We start from the raw sequence: 13,153 nt of genomic DNA, 5'->3' as shown, positions 1-13,153 counted from the left end.
TTACGACAAAAATCTATTGAGATTATTTTGATTAAGTTTATGGTTGTTGTAATAAATTTGTATATTACATATTCTTTGAATATAAGCGCACTATTAAGAACATCAATTTCACTATTTCCAACTTGTTTTCAATGCTTGTCTTTATTTGTAGCAATAGTAAATGTTCCTTCAATCCACATATGATACTTTTAAGTCGTTGTATATAGCTTCTGTCCGGTCTACATTCAAATCTGCCGCTTTCATTTGGTGACTTTATCTTCAAGTACATGCAAATTTGAAAAGGCGTTTCAGAGTGCTTGAAAGTAAAAGGCCGGAGCGGCAGCGCGTTTTTCTCAAAATGGTGTTTTCAAAGTCGGTGACCAACATTACTCGAAAACGGCTAAACCGATTAGTCTCAAATTTTAACACGAACTTCTTAAATATATTTTTTAGTAATCAATCGAAGATTTTTTCTCACCGATAAATATTTTATTTTTTTTTAACAATTTAAGGCCGAAATTTTGGAAAAAAATCGATTTTTTTTTTTAGAAACCGCCAATTTGTCAAAAAAATGTATTTTGCTTATTCCTTTGATTAATTTCTAGATTAAGTATTACTTTAACGAAATCTGTTTGGTTTTTTAATTTCAAAGGAACCAGTTCAGAGATATAGTGCTCACCGCAAAACGTCTTTTCTGAGATCAGCCGCAGCTTTTTTCCCTATAAATATTTTTTCTAATACTAAGTCTTAAAATACAGTTAAAAGATAACATAATATGTGTACAAATTTTTAGATCAATAAATTTAAAAGTTTTCTCAGTAATAATTCTGGAAAATAAGCTTATTTTCGTCATAGTACTCAATTCGCCTTGCTTTATGGTCTCCTAACTTCCTCGAGCCGTTCCCGTTGTAGTACTTTGTGAGTTGATCAACTTAATAACCCTGAGCAATAGAATAATCTTCCAATCTTTCATTCTTCACATTATTTCTGGTACTTTCGTCTGTCCTAGCTCAATTTTGAGGTATAAACAGTTTATAGTTAAAATGCACAAGTGTAACAAGTTCTCAAGTTCATTTGACTTCGATCTCTCAATCAGAAAAAATATTTTAAATAATAAGCTTAAGCTTTTCTTGTCATAAATATTTTTTCCCCCATATTGCATATATGCATGTATTTGTATTAAACTAGAAATGATAAATAAGTAATAAATACGAGTAGATTTCCGAATCCAAAATAAAAGTTTGATATTAAGCCAGCACTTGAACTTTGAATTTAAATTTAAGAATGCAAGGCGGGTGCCGTAGCCAAATGGGTGAAGCGTGACTACCATTCGGGAGTGCGTAGGTTCGAATCTCCATGAATGAACATCAAACAATAGAAATAGCTTTTTTCTAATAGCGGTCGCCCCTCGGCAGGCAATGGCAAGCCTCCGAGTGTATTTCTGTCATGAACAAGCTCCTCATAAAAACTATTCGCCATTCGAAGTCGATTGTAATAAGTTTTTTATAACGGTATATTTGCCGAGCGGTATATTTTCCCATATATCCTGAAGAGCGACTTTAAAAAACATTTTTACTGCATATTTACATGACGCTCACGTAAATTGATCTTCATATATATGTATATGCCCGCAGGTGCTCAGTGGGGTTAAGGATGATGATGCGGCGGCACTTCTTGATGTGAAACAAAAACTATTTTTTAATTTTGAAAGCAGAATGTTTCGGATCGTTATCCTCCACAAGATAATAATTACCACTAGTATCCAATTTTGCAGCGTGTAGTCCAAAATGTTCGTTATTCCGACGATGAAGACAGGATTACCTACACCTTTTGTGCCCATTCACCCCATACAATGACGCTGCCGCCTCCGTGCTTCAGCGTCTAATTCCGGGTTTGGTGTTCAGATTTGGGATCCTCCTTTATATAAAATTTAAATTAAAAGTAATCTTTCTTTCTGCCTGGGATATGGAAATTTATTTGGTCTCCCGCCACTACCGGATTTTTCCTTTTTCACCGTTTTTCAAGTACAGTAGATTCTGTTTTTATGCGGTTTTGAAATAGTACGGTTTTTAAAAAAATTAAAAAAGCATGTCGACCTATCGGGAATTGTACATATAAACAAGATTCTAAATCAGCTAAGCAAAAACTCATCACAGATTACATCAAAAATGCTAACCCTACAAGTATGGAACCGCCTGCATCACCATCCAAATCGGACGTGTATATTTCCTCAAGTGAAGGATGTGATTTTACGCCAAATCCTAAACGAATGCGCAACATGCGGGTATTGTCTGATTCTATTTCTGACGATGTAAATTTATTTTTCGACTCTGACGTTACTTAAATAAAGATATATGGAACGTATCTATAGTTATAATATGGGACTGGTACCCTTTTTTTGTGCGATTTTATTACATTATTTCAGATTTATGCGGATCTTAGCACTTTTGAAACGTATCTATAGTTTTAATATAGGACTGGTAGCTTTTTTTGTGCTGTTTCTTGCGGAACGTATATACCGCATAAAAACAGAATCTACTGTACTTGGTAATAAAATATTGCACCAATCTGTATGGTTTTTGAAGTGAAAACTTCTTTAGAATCGTTGGAAGTGATTTGAGACTCGATGAAACGAAAAAGCGACACTCTTGGCTACGAAGCGTTATATTATATGTTGATATAAACGTAGCGACGAACTAAATAACTTTTAGGCCAGCGCCGACAGCATGGCGCGATAGCCGAGCGGCTAGCAATGTGAGCTTCCGATCCAAAATCCTTGGTTCGAATCACAAGAAAAAAAATTTTTTTATACAGTTATTTTATTTTATTTTATGATATGTTTATGAGGAGCTTTTTTTCATGGCAGAAATACACTCGGTGTTTTGCCATTGCCTGCTGGGGGGTGAGCGCTATTAGAAAAATAGTTTTCCTTAATTTTGGTGTTTTCACCGAGATTCGAACTGACGTTCTCTCTGTGAATTCTGAATAGTAGTCACGCACCAACCCATTCGGCTACGGCGTTTGTTTAATTTTACTGATGCAAAAATGAGGAAAAATATATGAATAAAGTTTGCTTACTGTTTACACATTTTCCAAAGGTGACGGAGAACCAGAAAAAAAGTCGATTTTCAAACAAATACGAGTGCATATGTGTAATTGTGTTAGAGTTTCGGTCACGCCCCAGCAAAACCTGCGTGCATACGTGTTTGTAACATTCAAAAAAATGTAATTGTGTTAGAGTTTCGGTCACGCAGGTTTTGCTGGGGACGCTCATAATGGCAACCGCGTGTGTATTTTTATATTCGTAGATATTTTCATTTTTAAATATTTACCGCAATTATGCCGAAAAATAATGCAGAAAAGTGTCGTGAATATCGACAGAAAAAAAATCAATAAATAGCATCACGGAATTCATTCACGAAAATTTAATAAAGTATACACCAGAAGTATCGCGGATACTTAGAAAATATTACAATAAAGTTCCAATGATTTTAAGTGGCGATTTTAACGTAAATTTTGCATTGGACACAGCGGTTCCTTTAATTGACGTTCTCAATACAACATTCAATTTAAAAATGTGTAACAATCGCACTGAATTGACAACACGATCAAAAACAACCATTGACGCGGTATTTCAAAGATATGTTGACAACATCGAAACCAAAGCATTTGTATCATATTTTAGCTATCATAAGCCACTCGTATCATTTGTTGAAATTGAAAACATTGAGGATGAATAATAATAAAATGAAGAAAATAAAATATGAACTTTGTAGCAATATTATAATGAACCTATAATTATCCCGCTCCTAATGCTGCTTTCGTCTCATTCTCTCTCAGTTTGTTTTACGGAAGGTTTCACTTCTATCGCGTCTAACCGTTAGACTGGTATTTTTTTTTTAACAATTTCGCCTATACCGCGAGTGCTTTTATCTTCTTCCCAATAATTAATAATCAACTCTTACATATCTTTTAAGGCTTGTTTATGTCCAAATTTTGGAATTATTTTTTTTAATTTTTCAGACGTTTTAAAATCATAGACGATGTAAAAACTACCACAACTCTAATACACAAATAACGGCTACGAATAAAAATAACAGTAAATACTACATAAAAGCATTTAAAGTGTTGCCAGCACAACTACATATAAAATGCTTCGTTTTCGTCCTCGAGAAAGGAACTTTTTTGTTTTGTAGTGTTGGGTAGAAAAATAAAAATTTCAAAGTAAATTGTTTCTACTTATTGAAATAATATATAGCAACCTTCTAATAACTTTTGGTTACACTTTGAAAAAGTGTCATTGTTATTGATTTTTTTAGTCTCATCCGTACAATCATTTTATTTTTTCTTATTTGTGTTAAAACGTGAAGAATCGATGTTAATTTTGCTCGACTCCTCCAAAAAAATGGTGGGGCTTTAATCGCTCTAGACCTGTGATAGTGAAATTTTATGTTTCGAAAAGGAAAATTAAATAAATTACGACAACGAAAGCAAACTGAAATTAACGCCATACAACAAAATAAATAAATATAAGCATTTAATTTATCATCAAAGAAATTACATATACACGGAAATCACTTACCAAATTTTTAATATTTGGATTTCTTTAGATTTTTTGTTTATTTATATTTATGAAATAGTTTAAATACTTATTAAATAGTTTATTTAAAAATTGCATAACTCATCTTGGCATCACAGTCCGGGGTGAACAATTGCCTCCTCTACAATACGCCTCCATTCTTCTCGACAATTCGCTTTCGCTCTATGTTGTGAGATATTCATCTTTCGTAGATCGTCTTCTACGTCTTGCAACCATCGTCTCGTTGACCGACCTCTCCTTGCTCCTTCAGACTTTGTTTCAAATACTTTTTTGGTCCCTCGTTCGCTGAGCTCAGTCTTAGGACGTGTTAATCTTTGAAACTTTATAAACCACGTTTCATTTCGTCCTGCGAGCTCGTGGTTATACCGTATACCGTACCGTCTTCTAATCGTATAGGGCCGTATATTTTTCGAGAATTTTTCTTTCAAATCGCATCAGTAAATTCACGTCATTAACTTTAAAGACCCATGTTTTACAGCCGTAGGTGAGAATTGGTTTTATTATAGTTGTCTACATCTGGAGCTTTTGTTCCTTTGATATCAATGAAGACTCCATAAGTTTGATATGGCCAAAGTATGCTCTGTTCGCTGCATAAACATATATAATTTAACTCGAACCTAAATTCGAATTTTTCGTTCTTCGCTTACTTTCATACGCCACTGATTTCTTCCGCGCTACCCGAAGATGCAGAACTGTGTTAGGTAGGTAGGTAGGTATAGTGGTTGTCAACTGACACACCTAGGCCCGCTATAGGCTCATTGAGATACGACTCCTCACTTTACACCGTCTTTATTTTATCAACCTGTGGCTTTATGTAATGTATGTATCTAACGATCTTTGTTAGTTTCAAATTGGCTACTTCGGTCAAGTTATTCGAGGAACTTTTTCCTAAAATATTGAACCCAGAGCAACGTACCCGTATAGAAAATGTTCTATAGCCTCTTCTTCAATTTCGTTACAGCTTCTACAGTAGTCGTTGTGGGGGGCTTCCAGTTTGTTGAAATGCCTGCCTATCAGTTAATGCCTCGTTAGAACCCCAAAAAGATTTCTCACCTCCTTCCTGTTATGTTTCAACAGTCTGTTTGAGCGGACCACATTCCATTCTGGCCACGTCATCCTACTTGTTGCACAGGCCGGGGACAGAGTCCATAGTCTGTTGGCAGATTAGGTGGTGTGTTTATCTATTAGTTGCTTGCAAGCTGCTAGAGGTATTGATATGTTCGCTTTATCTGGTTGGATCGGTAATGTGGTACCCAATCTCGTTAGTTCATCTGCTTTGCAGTTATCTCTATGTCTCTGTGATCCGTTACCAAGAGCAGATTTATTGTAAAGTACTGTAATAGTTCTGTCAAAATGTCGATACATTCCTTTACTGTCTTCGAGTTAATATTAGATGATTGTAGTGATTTCAGGGTCGATTGGCTAACTGAATATATATTATTTCTCTTGTGGTGAGGCCAAGGCCAACAGGCTTTCTCTGATAGCCGGAATTTTAGCTAGTAGCTGGAAGGAAATGCTGGCTTTAATCTTCTCAGAGTGAAAGCCTCCGTGTTCATTGAGCTTGGAACCATCCGTATATATACTAACTCCTTCTATTATCCATTAGCCCATTGTACCAATCTTCTCTCGTTGGGAAAGTTAGTGCCAATTTCACCGCTAGTTGTTTGCTGTAGGCCTTAAGGGGTTATATACAGTTAGAAGGACGAAAAAAAGTGAATTTTCCAGCATTTGTATACATATTATGTTATCTTTTAACTGTATTTTAAGACTTAGTATTAGTAAAAATATGTTTTTGGAAAGGAGCTACAGCTGATCTCCGAGAGCTCCTCTCAAAAAAGACGTTTTGCGGTGACCACTATATCTCTGAACTGGATCCTCTGAAATTGAAAAACCAAACAGATTTCGTTAAAGTAATATTAAATCTAGTAATTAATCGAAGGGATAAGCAAAATAAATTTTTTCGACAAAATGGTGGTTTATCAAAAAAAAAAGTAGATTTTTGAACAAAATTTCGGCCATAAATTGTTTATAAAAAAATATATATATTTAAAAAATATTCGATTAATTACTAAAAAATATATTTAAGAAGCTCGTATTAAAATTTGAGACCAATCGGTTTAGCCGTTTTCGAGTAATGTTGGTCACCGACTTTGAAAACACCATTTTGAGAAAAATGCGTTTAAAGTTTGCCTTGTAAATACTTTCAAGCACTCTGAACCGCCTTTTCAAATTTGCGTGTAACTTCGAAACTATTCACCGGATCGATATTAAGTTTACTGTGTGTTTTCTTAAATATAAGTACATTAAAAAAAAATAATAATAAAAATATTAAAAATTCGAACTGTATATAATCCCTTAATTGGTAATAGATGCAGCATGAATTCATCGCTTCCGTGGGCGTAGTCTTTAGTGCCCCGCTTATACAGGGATTGGCACCCGTTTGAATACTTTCCAAACGTTTTACCATAGTTTGTGCTACTGAGTAACATTTTACATGAAATATGTATATCGCGTACCCCGTAATTTATTCCAAATTTGCATTATACATTTGCCATCATTTTTGCTTCAATTCGATACAGCTAAAAAAGCGACCTCAAACTCTCAGATATACAAAATTATAAATGATCGAAATTTTCGTTGCTAAAAGGTACTTGATTAATCACTTTCTTTTTCCAAAAACAATTAAATTTTTTTTTTCTAAAATGTACTTTATTAATCACTTTTGTTTTCTAAAAAATATTTAATTTTTACCTCTTAAATGGAATTGTCGTATACGTAAATATATGTATGTCTGTAATAAGCCCACTTGTGTAAAATTGTGATCCATTATGAAAATTAGTAAATAGTTGTTTTTTCGTTTGGCACTTAAAAATATGTAACATACAACGTTTTACGTTTATATCTCAGTCATTGCTTTTGTGTTAGTTCGGTTTCGCATTGTAATAATCCTTGACTGCTACATCATGCGGGCCGCCATAGTAGTCCAGTACGAATATATTTTCTATTTGCAATTCACATAAATAAAAATTGTGTGCTGAAATAGAAGATAAAAGTAATTTAGAATTTAAATTAAATACATCTTAAAAGGCAAGACAGGTAGTAGATGTGTAATTATATAGTATTTTTTTTGTATATGGGGCTGGGTTGTTAAGTATGCTCCGATTTGGATCAAGCAAAAAAAGCAGAGCAACAATGGCACGTATGTAAACGGAAGAGCCAGTTGCTAAGTTTCACATCTCACAAATGGAGATTGGGAAATCCGTGTGTACATATGCTACTGCAGTTGCCAAAGCAAAATCCTTTCAACATACCCTTTTAATATGAATCCCACTTAGCAAGCACTTATGTAGTCATGCTTCTCATTTTTATCATATATTATATTTGGATATAATAGAATAAAACATCACTCATACACTTTTGGGAGCAGATATAACAACAAAACGGCAAGGTCTTAAGATGCCATTCAAAGCGATGCAAACGAAGCGAATGGTATGACGCAGAATGTTAACTGCTACAACAACAACAACACATAGAATGTAGAGAGGTCAATAAAGCAAAGAATGAAGCAAGAAAAGTCTACCTAGATTTTATGAAAAGGAACTTCAAATCATAGACCAAGATTTCTAGAGCAAACAAACAAGATCTATGTACCGAAGGAGAGAGAAACACACGAGCCAATTTCAGCCGAGATTGATGGCTGGCAAGAGCAAAAATGGTGATTTAGTGAGCGATCGAAATGAAGTGCTAAATATCTGGAAGAAACATTTTAATGAGCTCTTAAATAATAATGAAGTTGAGGTACCTAATCATACTGTACAGAGCCCGGGACTCGAAGTGTAACCAACTTCAGACCGCTCGCGCAGCTGATGCACGGGCATCGGCTATCTGTTAGTTGGCTAAATGAGCGCGCGGAAGAAAGATCAGTAATGGATTTCAAACGTAATAGTGGGATTGCATTATATTTGGCTGAAAAATCACAACCAGAGAATGTTCGTAAGCTCGAGCACCTTAAAGTAAATAAAGTTTTTGTTTATCGCACCATTACTCGTTACAATGATACTGATCGCGAAACGTCATGGAGGTGGTCATCAAAAGTCTGCAACGCCACGTGAAATAGTTTAAAATGTGAAGAAGCGACTTTAGCGAAATCCCCGACGAAGTGCCAATCAAATGGCGAAAGAAGTGAAAATATCTGACCGTAGCATCCGCCGCATATTGAAAAATGATCACAAGATCCAAAAGGCGCATGATCTCACACCAAAGCAGCAACAAGTCAGACTCGAGAGAGGGAAGGAGTTGCTTCGCTTGGCCGAAAGCGGTCAATTGCCAAACATTTTGTTTTCTGACGAGAAAATTTTTTAAATTGAGCAATTCGTAAACTCTCAAAACGATAGGATTTATTTGACCGACCGTTCATACGAGAATTTGAGTCTTCGATAGGCTACCAGGAGGCAGCACCCGCTACAGGTAATGGTTTGGGCCGTTGGATTGGACGCTCTCCAATCGTTTTCATCGAGCCTGGCGTCAACGTAAATGCGAAATATTATCGGGAAAGTATTCTGGAGGTCGCTTTGAACCCGTGGGCAGACAAATATTTCGGTGGCAGACCATTGACGTTTCAACAGCACGCGGCACCGTCTCACAAAGATAGAGAGAATCAAGAATGGCTAAAAAACAACGTTCCGAGCTTCATAACGTGCAAACAATTGCTCTCAAACTCACCAGACGCGAATCCGATGGATTATTCTCTATGGGTCATTTTGGAGAGTCTAGGTCCGAACTAAAAGATTCACCAGTCTCGAGGTGCTGAAAAAAGGCATTGCCCCCGAGTGGGCCTAAATACCTGCAAGTCACATTCGGGCAGCTTACGATTCGTTTCTGCACCGAGTCAAGGCCGTATCAAGGCAAAAGGTGGTCATATTGAACAAAGTAAATTGATTCGTAATTTTGTATTATTTTCACACATTTTTACTTTGAATTGAATAAAAGTAATTTTCCAAACTAAACCTTTTTAATTGGTTACACTTCGAGTGCCGGACCCTGTATGCAGAAAATGTGGGAGAAGACTCCGATCTTAATGACACGAAGAGAGCAATAGAAAAGCTGAAACACTACAAGTCAGGTCGTGGAAAGACTGTAGAAATGCAGAGCTCATAAAATATGACGGAGAAGAGTTGATAAGACAGATTCATGAGCTAATAGTACAAATTTGGAGAGCAGAAAACATGCCTGAAGAATTGTATACAAGTTTAATAGTCTCAATGAGCTTCAAAATTCTATCAAACATACTGCATGAGAAGCTAAATGTGTATACAGAATAGATCGAGGGAGATTATCAACTCGTTTTTAGAATCGAACGGTCGACAAGAGATCAATGCTTTATTATGTCGCAGATATTCGAAAAATCTTATGAGTTCAATATTAATTTACACTGCCTCTTTATAAACTACAACCAATCGTTTGATAAACTCAACGGAAAATATATCGATTATCATTATTATTATTATATTATATAAAAATACTGGGTATACCAAAAAACAAGTAATAATGAATGGCGAAATATCTGACGAGTTCGAAATGAAATCCGGCGTGAGGCAAGCTGACTCTGCATTCAGCAATAAAGGAAATAGCTCAAGGTGGCACACTATTTTATAAATCGACACAAATATGCGCATAAGCTGATGACATTTTGATGATTGCTGATTTTTGCAAGAAATAGGAAGGCTCTTCAGAACGTTCATGCGCCTAGTGCAAGCTACAAGGCCAAGATAAATGCGAAAAAGCCGAAATACGTGACACGATCCTTTCATGATAGTCACATCAGAATCGGAAGCTATACTTTTGAGCTCATGCAAGAGGTCAAATACTTAGGCGTAGTACTCAGGCATCTAACAGAGCATACTTTGGCCATATCAAACTTATGAAGTCTTCATTGACTTCAAAGGAACAAAAGCTCCAGATGTGCAAAGCTATAATGAGACCGGTTCTCATTACGGATATGAAACATAGGTCCTTAAAGTTAATGACGTGAATTTACTGATGCGATTTGAAAGAAAAATTGTCGAAAGACATACGGCCCTATACGATTAGAAGACGTTACATACCGTATACGGTATAACCACGAGCTCAGTGTATTAATCGCGAGACGAAATGTAACGTAAGATGAGAATCTCTCAACATAGAGAAGAGTGAAGATGTATTATAGAGAAGGCAATGGCCCATCCCGGACTGTAATGCCAAAATATGACGATGATGATACACTTTTGACGAATGCTTCAGAAGTGACAGCCCTTGGATATACAATACTGGCCGATCTCCCCCTCCTATTTGTGGCGTGCGTCTTGGTATTGTTTCACAAATGGAGGAACCCACAGTCTTAGGCCGACTACGAACGGCAGATTGGTTTTTATGAGGCGCTTTTTCATGGCAGAAATACACTCGGAGGTTTACCATTATCTGACGAGTGACGACCGGCGCTATTAGAAAAAACCTATTCTATCATTTTCATGTTTCATGCACGGAGATTCGAACCTATGCACTGCTGAATGGTTGTAACGCACCAATCTATTCGGCTAGGTGTCATTTGAGTAGCCCGCTACTTCGGCAGATGTCACTTCTGAAGCTGCCATATTTGATATTTGACAAGTAGAAACTACACCCTTAATAAAAATGGAGCGATACACGGCTAAACAACGCATTGAAATTATTAAAATTTACTATAAAAATGGTGAAAATTTGGCAGAGACGGTTCGTGAAACTCTAACATTTTTAGGTCATCGTGAAGCACCTTGCGGACCGCAATACACAAAATGGTGAACAAATTCGAGCTGTTAGGACAAGTTAGTAATGTGAAGAATAAAACCCGTGCACGTAGCTCAAGAACAGCTGTTGTAGCCGAAAGTGTTGAAGAAAACCCAGGTTTGTCCATTCCTCGTCGTTCTTTGGAATTAGGCATTCCACAAACCTCATTACACCGTATTTTGCATAAAGATTTGGGTCTTAAGGCTTATAAAGTCCAGTTAACACAAGAACTCAAGCCGGCCGATCATCAACAACGTCGTGTCTTTGCTGATTGGGTCGTTGCAATGCATGAAAATGATCCGGAATTCCATCGAAAAATCCTCTTGAGTTATGAGGCCCATTTTCACCTCGGTGGCTTCGTCAACAAGCAAAATGGTCGGATCCGGGGCTCAGAAAATCCAAGAGTTATTATTCTATCCTCAATATGTGACAGTTTGGTGCGGTTTATGGTCCGGCGGAGTCATTGGACAGTTACGGTGAATGGATTGCGCTATCGAGAGATGATTAACGATTTTTTATAGCTGGAATTGGATGGTATTGATCTGGACGTTTATTTTCAACAAGACGGCGCTACGTGCCACACAAGCAACGAAACCACTAATATTTTACAGGAATAACACCTCTTCTTGAAAAACCCTTTATATGCTTTAAAATTTGCTTTTTTTCCTGGAATTTTCTTTTTGTTTACCTTTAAGCCAATTCTTTGCAGCTGGATGACGACTCTTGAATGCCTCCAGCCAAGTTTTGTAGTTCACGCTATTGGTGTCCAGCTGCGATAAAAAAATAACAATTTTTTAAGTCGATTACTTTGCAATAAATGCAATAGTTTTAATTTCTCACCTTCTCAACCTTTCCGCTAATCATGGTGCGCGCACATGTCGGTTCCATTGGATCTTCGCCACGCTTTTTGCAATTTAAATTTTGATCGTCGGTGAAGAGAAAAGTCACCTTGTTAATATGCTGCCAATCGGGTCCGGTAAAATCCAAATCGGTCAGCAGAAAATGTATACGTCCCGTGGATGTGCCATCCAAATCACTATCATCTATCGAGATTATGTTCACCATAGGATAGTCAGTGATTTTTTCGTTGGTCGATATACTACCCACTGATGCCCAGTTGGCTTGATGCACTAACTTGCGGGCAACTTGGGCATGGTCGGTGTTGCGCAAATGAAGTTTGTATTCGGCAATGATGCGAGCATCTTCAAGTGCAGAGTAGCCCGTGCAGAATTCAAATGATGAGAACAACATGAGGAGAAAAACCGGCAAAATGCTGGTGTTCGCTTCCATCATGACGGTAGTTTTTCCAAGTTTTTTTTGTGCTACTTTTATTTCTGCAAGGCAATAATTTTAAATAGAATTTTTATATAATAGAAGGTGATTAACTCAACTAAATTTCTTTGTAATTCGAAAACACTGCCGTTTATTTGTTTATGCTTATCAATGCAAACTCAACTGCGTATTTACAAAACTTGTACATAATAGAGTATATATGTATGTATGTACGTACAAACGTACGTATTTGCAATGTTTCATTAATAAAAAAATAAATAAAATAAACCAAATGCAATAATTGAATCATGCGTGTCTGGATGATGGATTCGCGCTCGGTATATGAACGATAAACTTACATACATATATTTATAAATTATATATGGATGTTTAGATAAGGATTCTAGCTACACACATATACATACATATGTATACATTTTAGTAAACACCAGTTTTTTACGACTATTTCTTCAATCAAAGTGATTGTTTTGTAAAATAACG

General features: G+C 36.3%; 1 protein-coding gene across 1 annotated transcript; it reads right to left on the bottom strand.

Annotated features, from left to right (window-relative positions):
- Nucleotides 1-7,276: 7,276 nt before the first annotated feature.
- On the bottom strand, nt 7,277-12,724 carry LOC129240535 (protein CREG1). Its single transcript, XM_054876397.1, has 3 exons — nt 12,221-12,724; nt 12,069-12,150; nt 7,277-7,613 (listed from the first exon to the last, which is right to left on the bottom strand). Exons 1-3 carry the CDS (start codon nt 12,671-12,673, stop codon nt 7,501-7,503), a joined length of 648 nt encoding a protein of 215 aa, XP_054732372.1. The 5' UTR covers nt 12,674-12,724; the 3' UTR covers nt 7,277-7,500.
- Nucleotides 12,725-13,153: the final 429 nt, after the last annotated feature.

Source organism: Anastrepha obliqua, chromosome 1, assembly GCF_027943255.1.
Source record: "Anastrepha obliqua isolate idAnaObli1 chromosome 1, idAnaObli1_1.0, whole genome shotgun sequence".
NCBI classification, from domain to species: domain Eukaryota; kingdom Metazoa; phylum Arthropoda; class Insecta; order Diptera; family Tephritidae; genus Anastrepha; species Anastrepha obliqua.
Note: the sequence above shows the minus strand (reverse complement) of the source record. Positions and strands in the feature narration are given on the sequence as shown.

Coding starts and splice junctions, on each gene's coding strand:
- LOC129240535 (XM_054876397.1), bottom strand. CDS start 12,673: ATGATGGAAGCGAACACCAGCATTTTGCCGGTTTTTCTCCTCATGTTG. Junction 12,151..12,220: donor TTAGCGGAAAGGTTGAGAAG/GTGAGAAATTAA, acceptor TTTTTATCGCAG/CTGGACACCAATAGCGTGAA. Junction 7,614..12,068: donor TGCAAAGAATTGGCTTAAAG/GTAAACAAAAAG, acceptor CTTCTATTTCAG/CACACAATTTTTATTTATGT.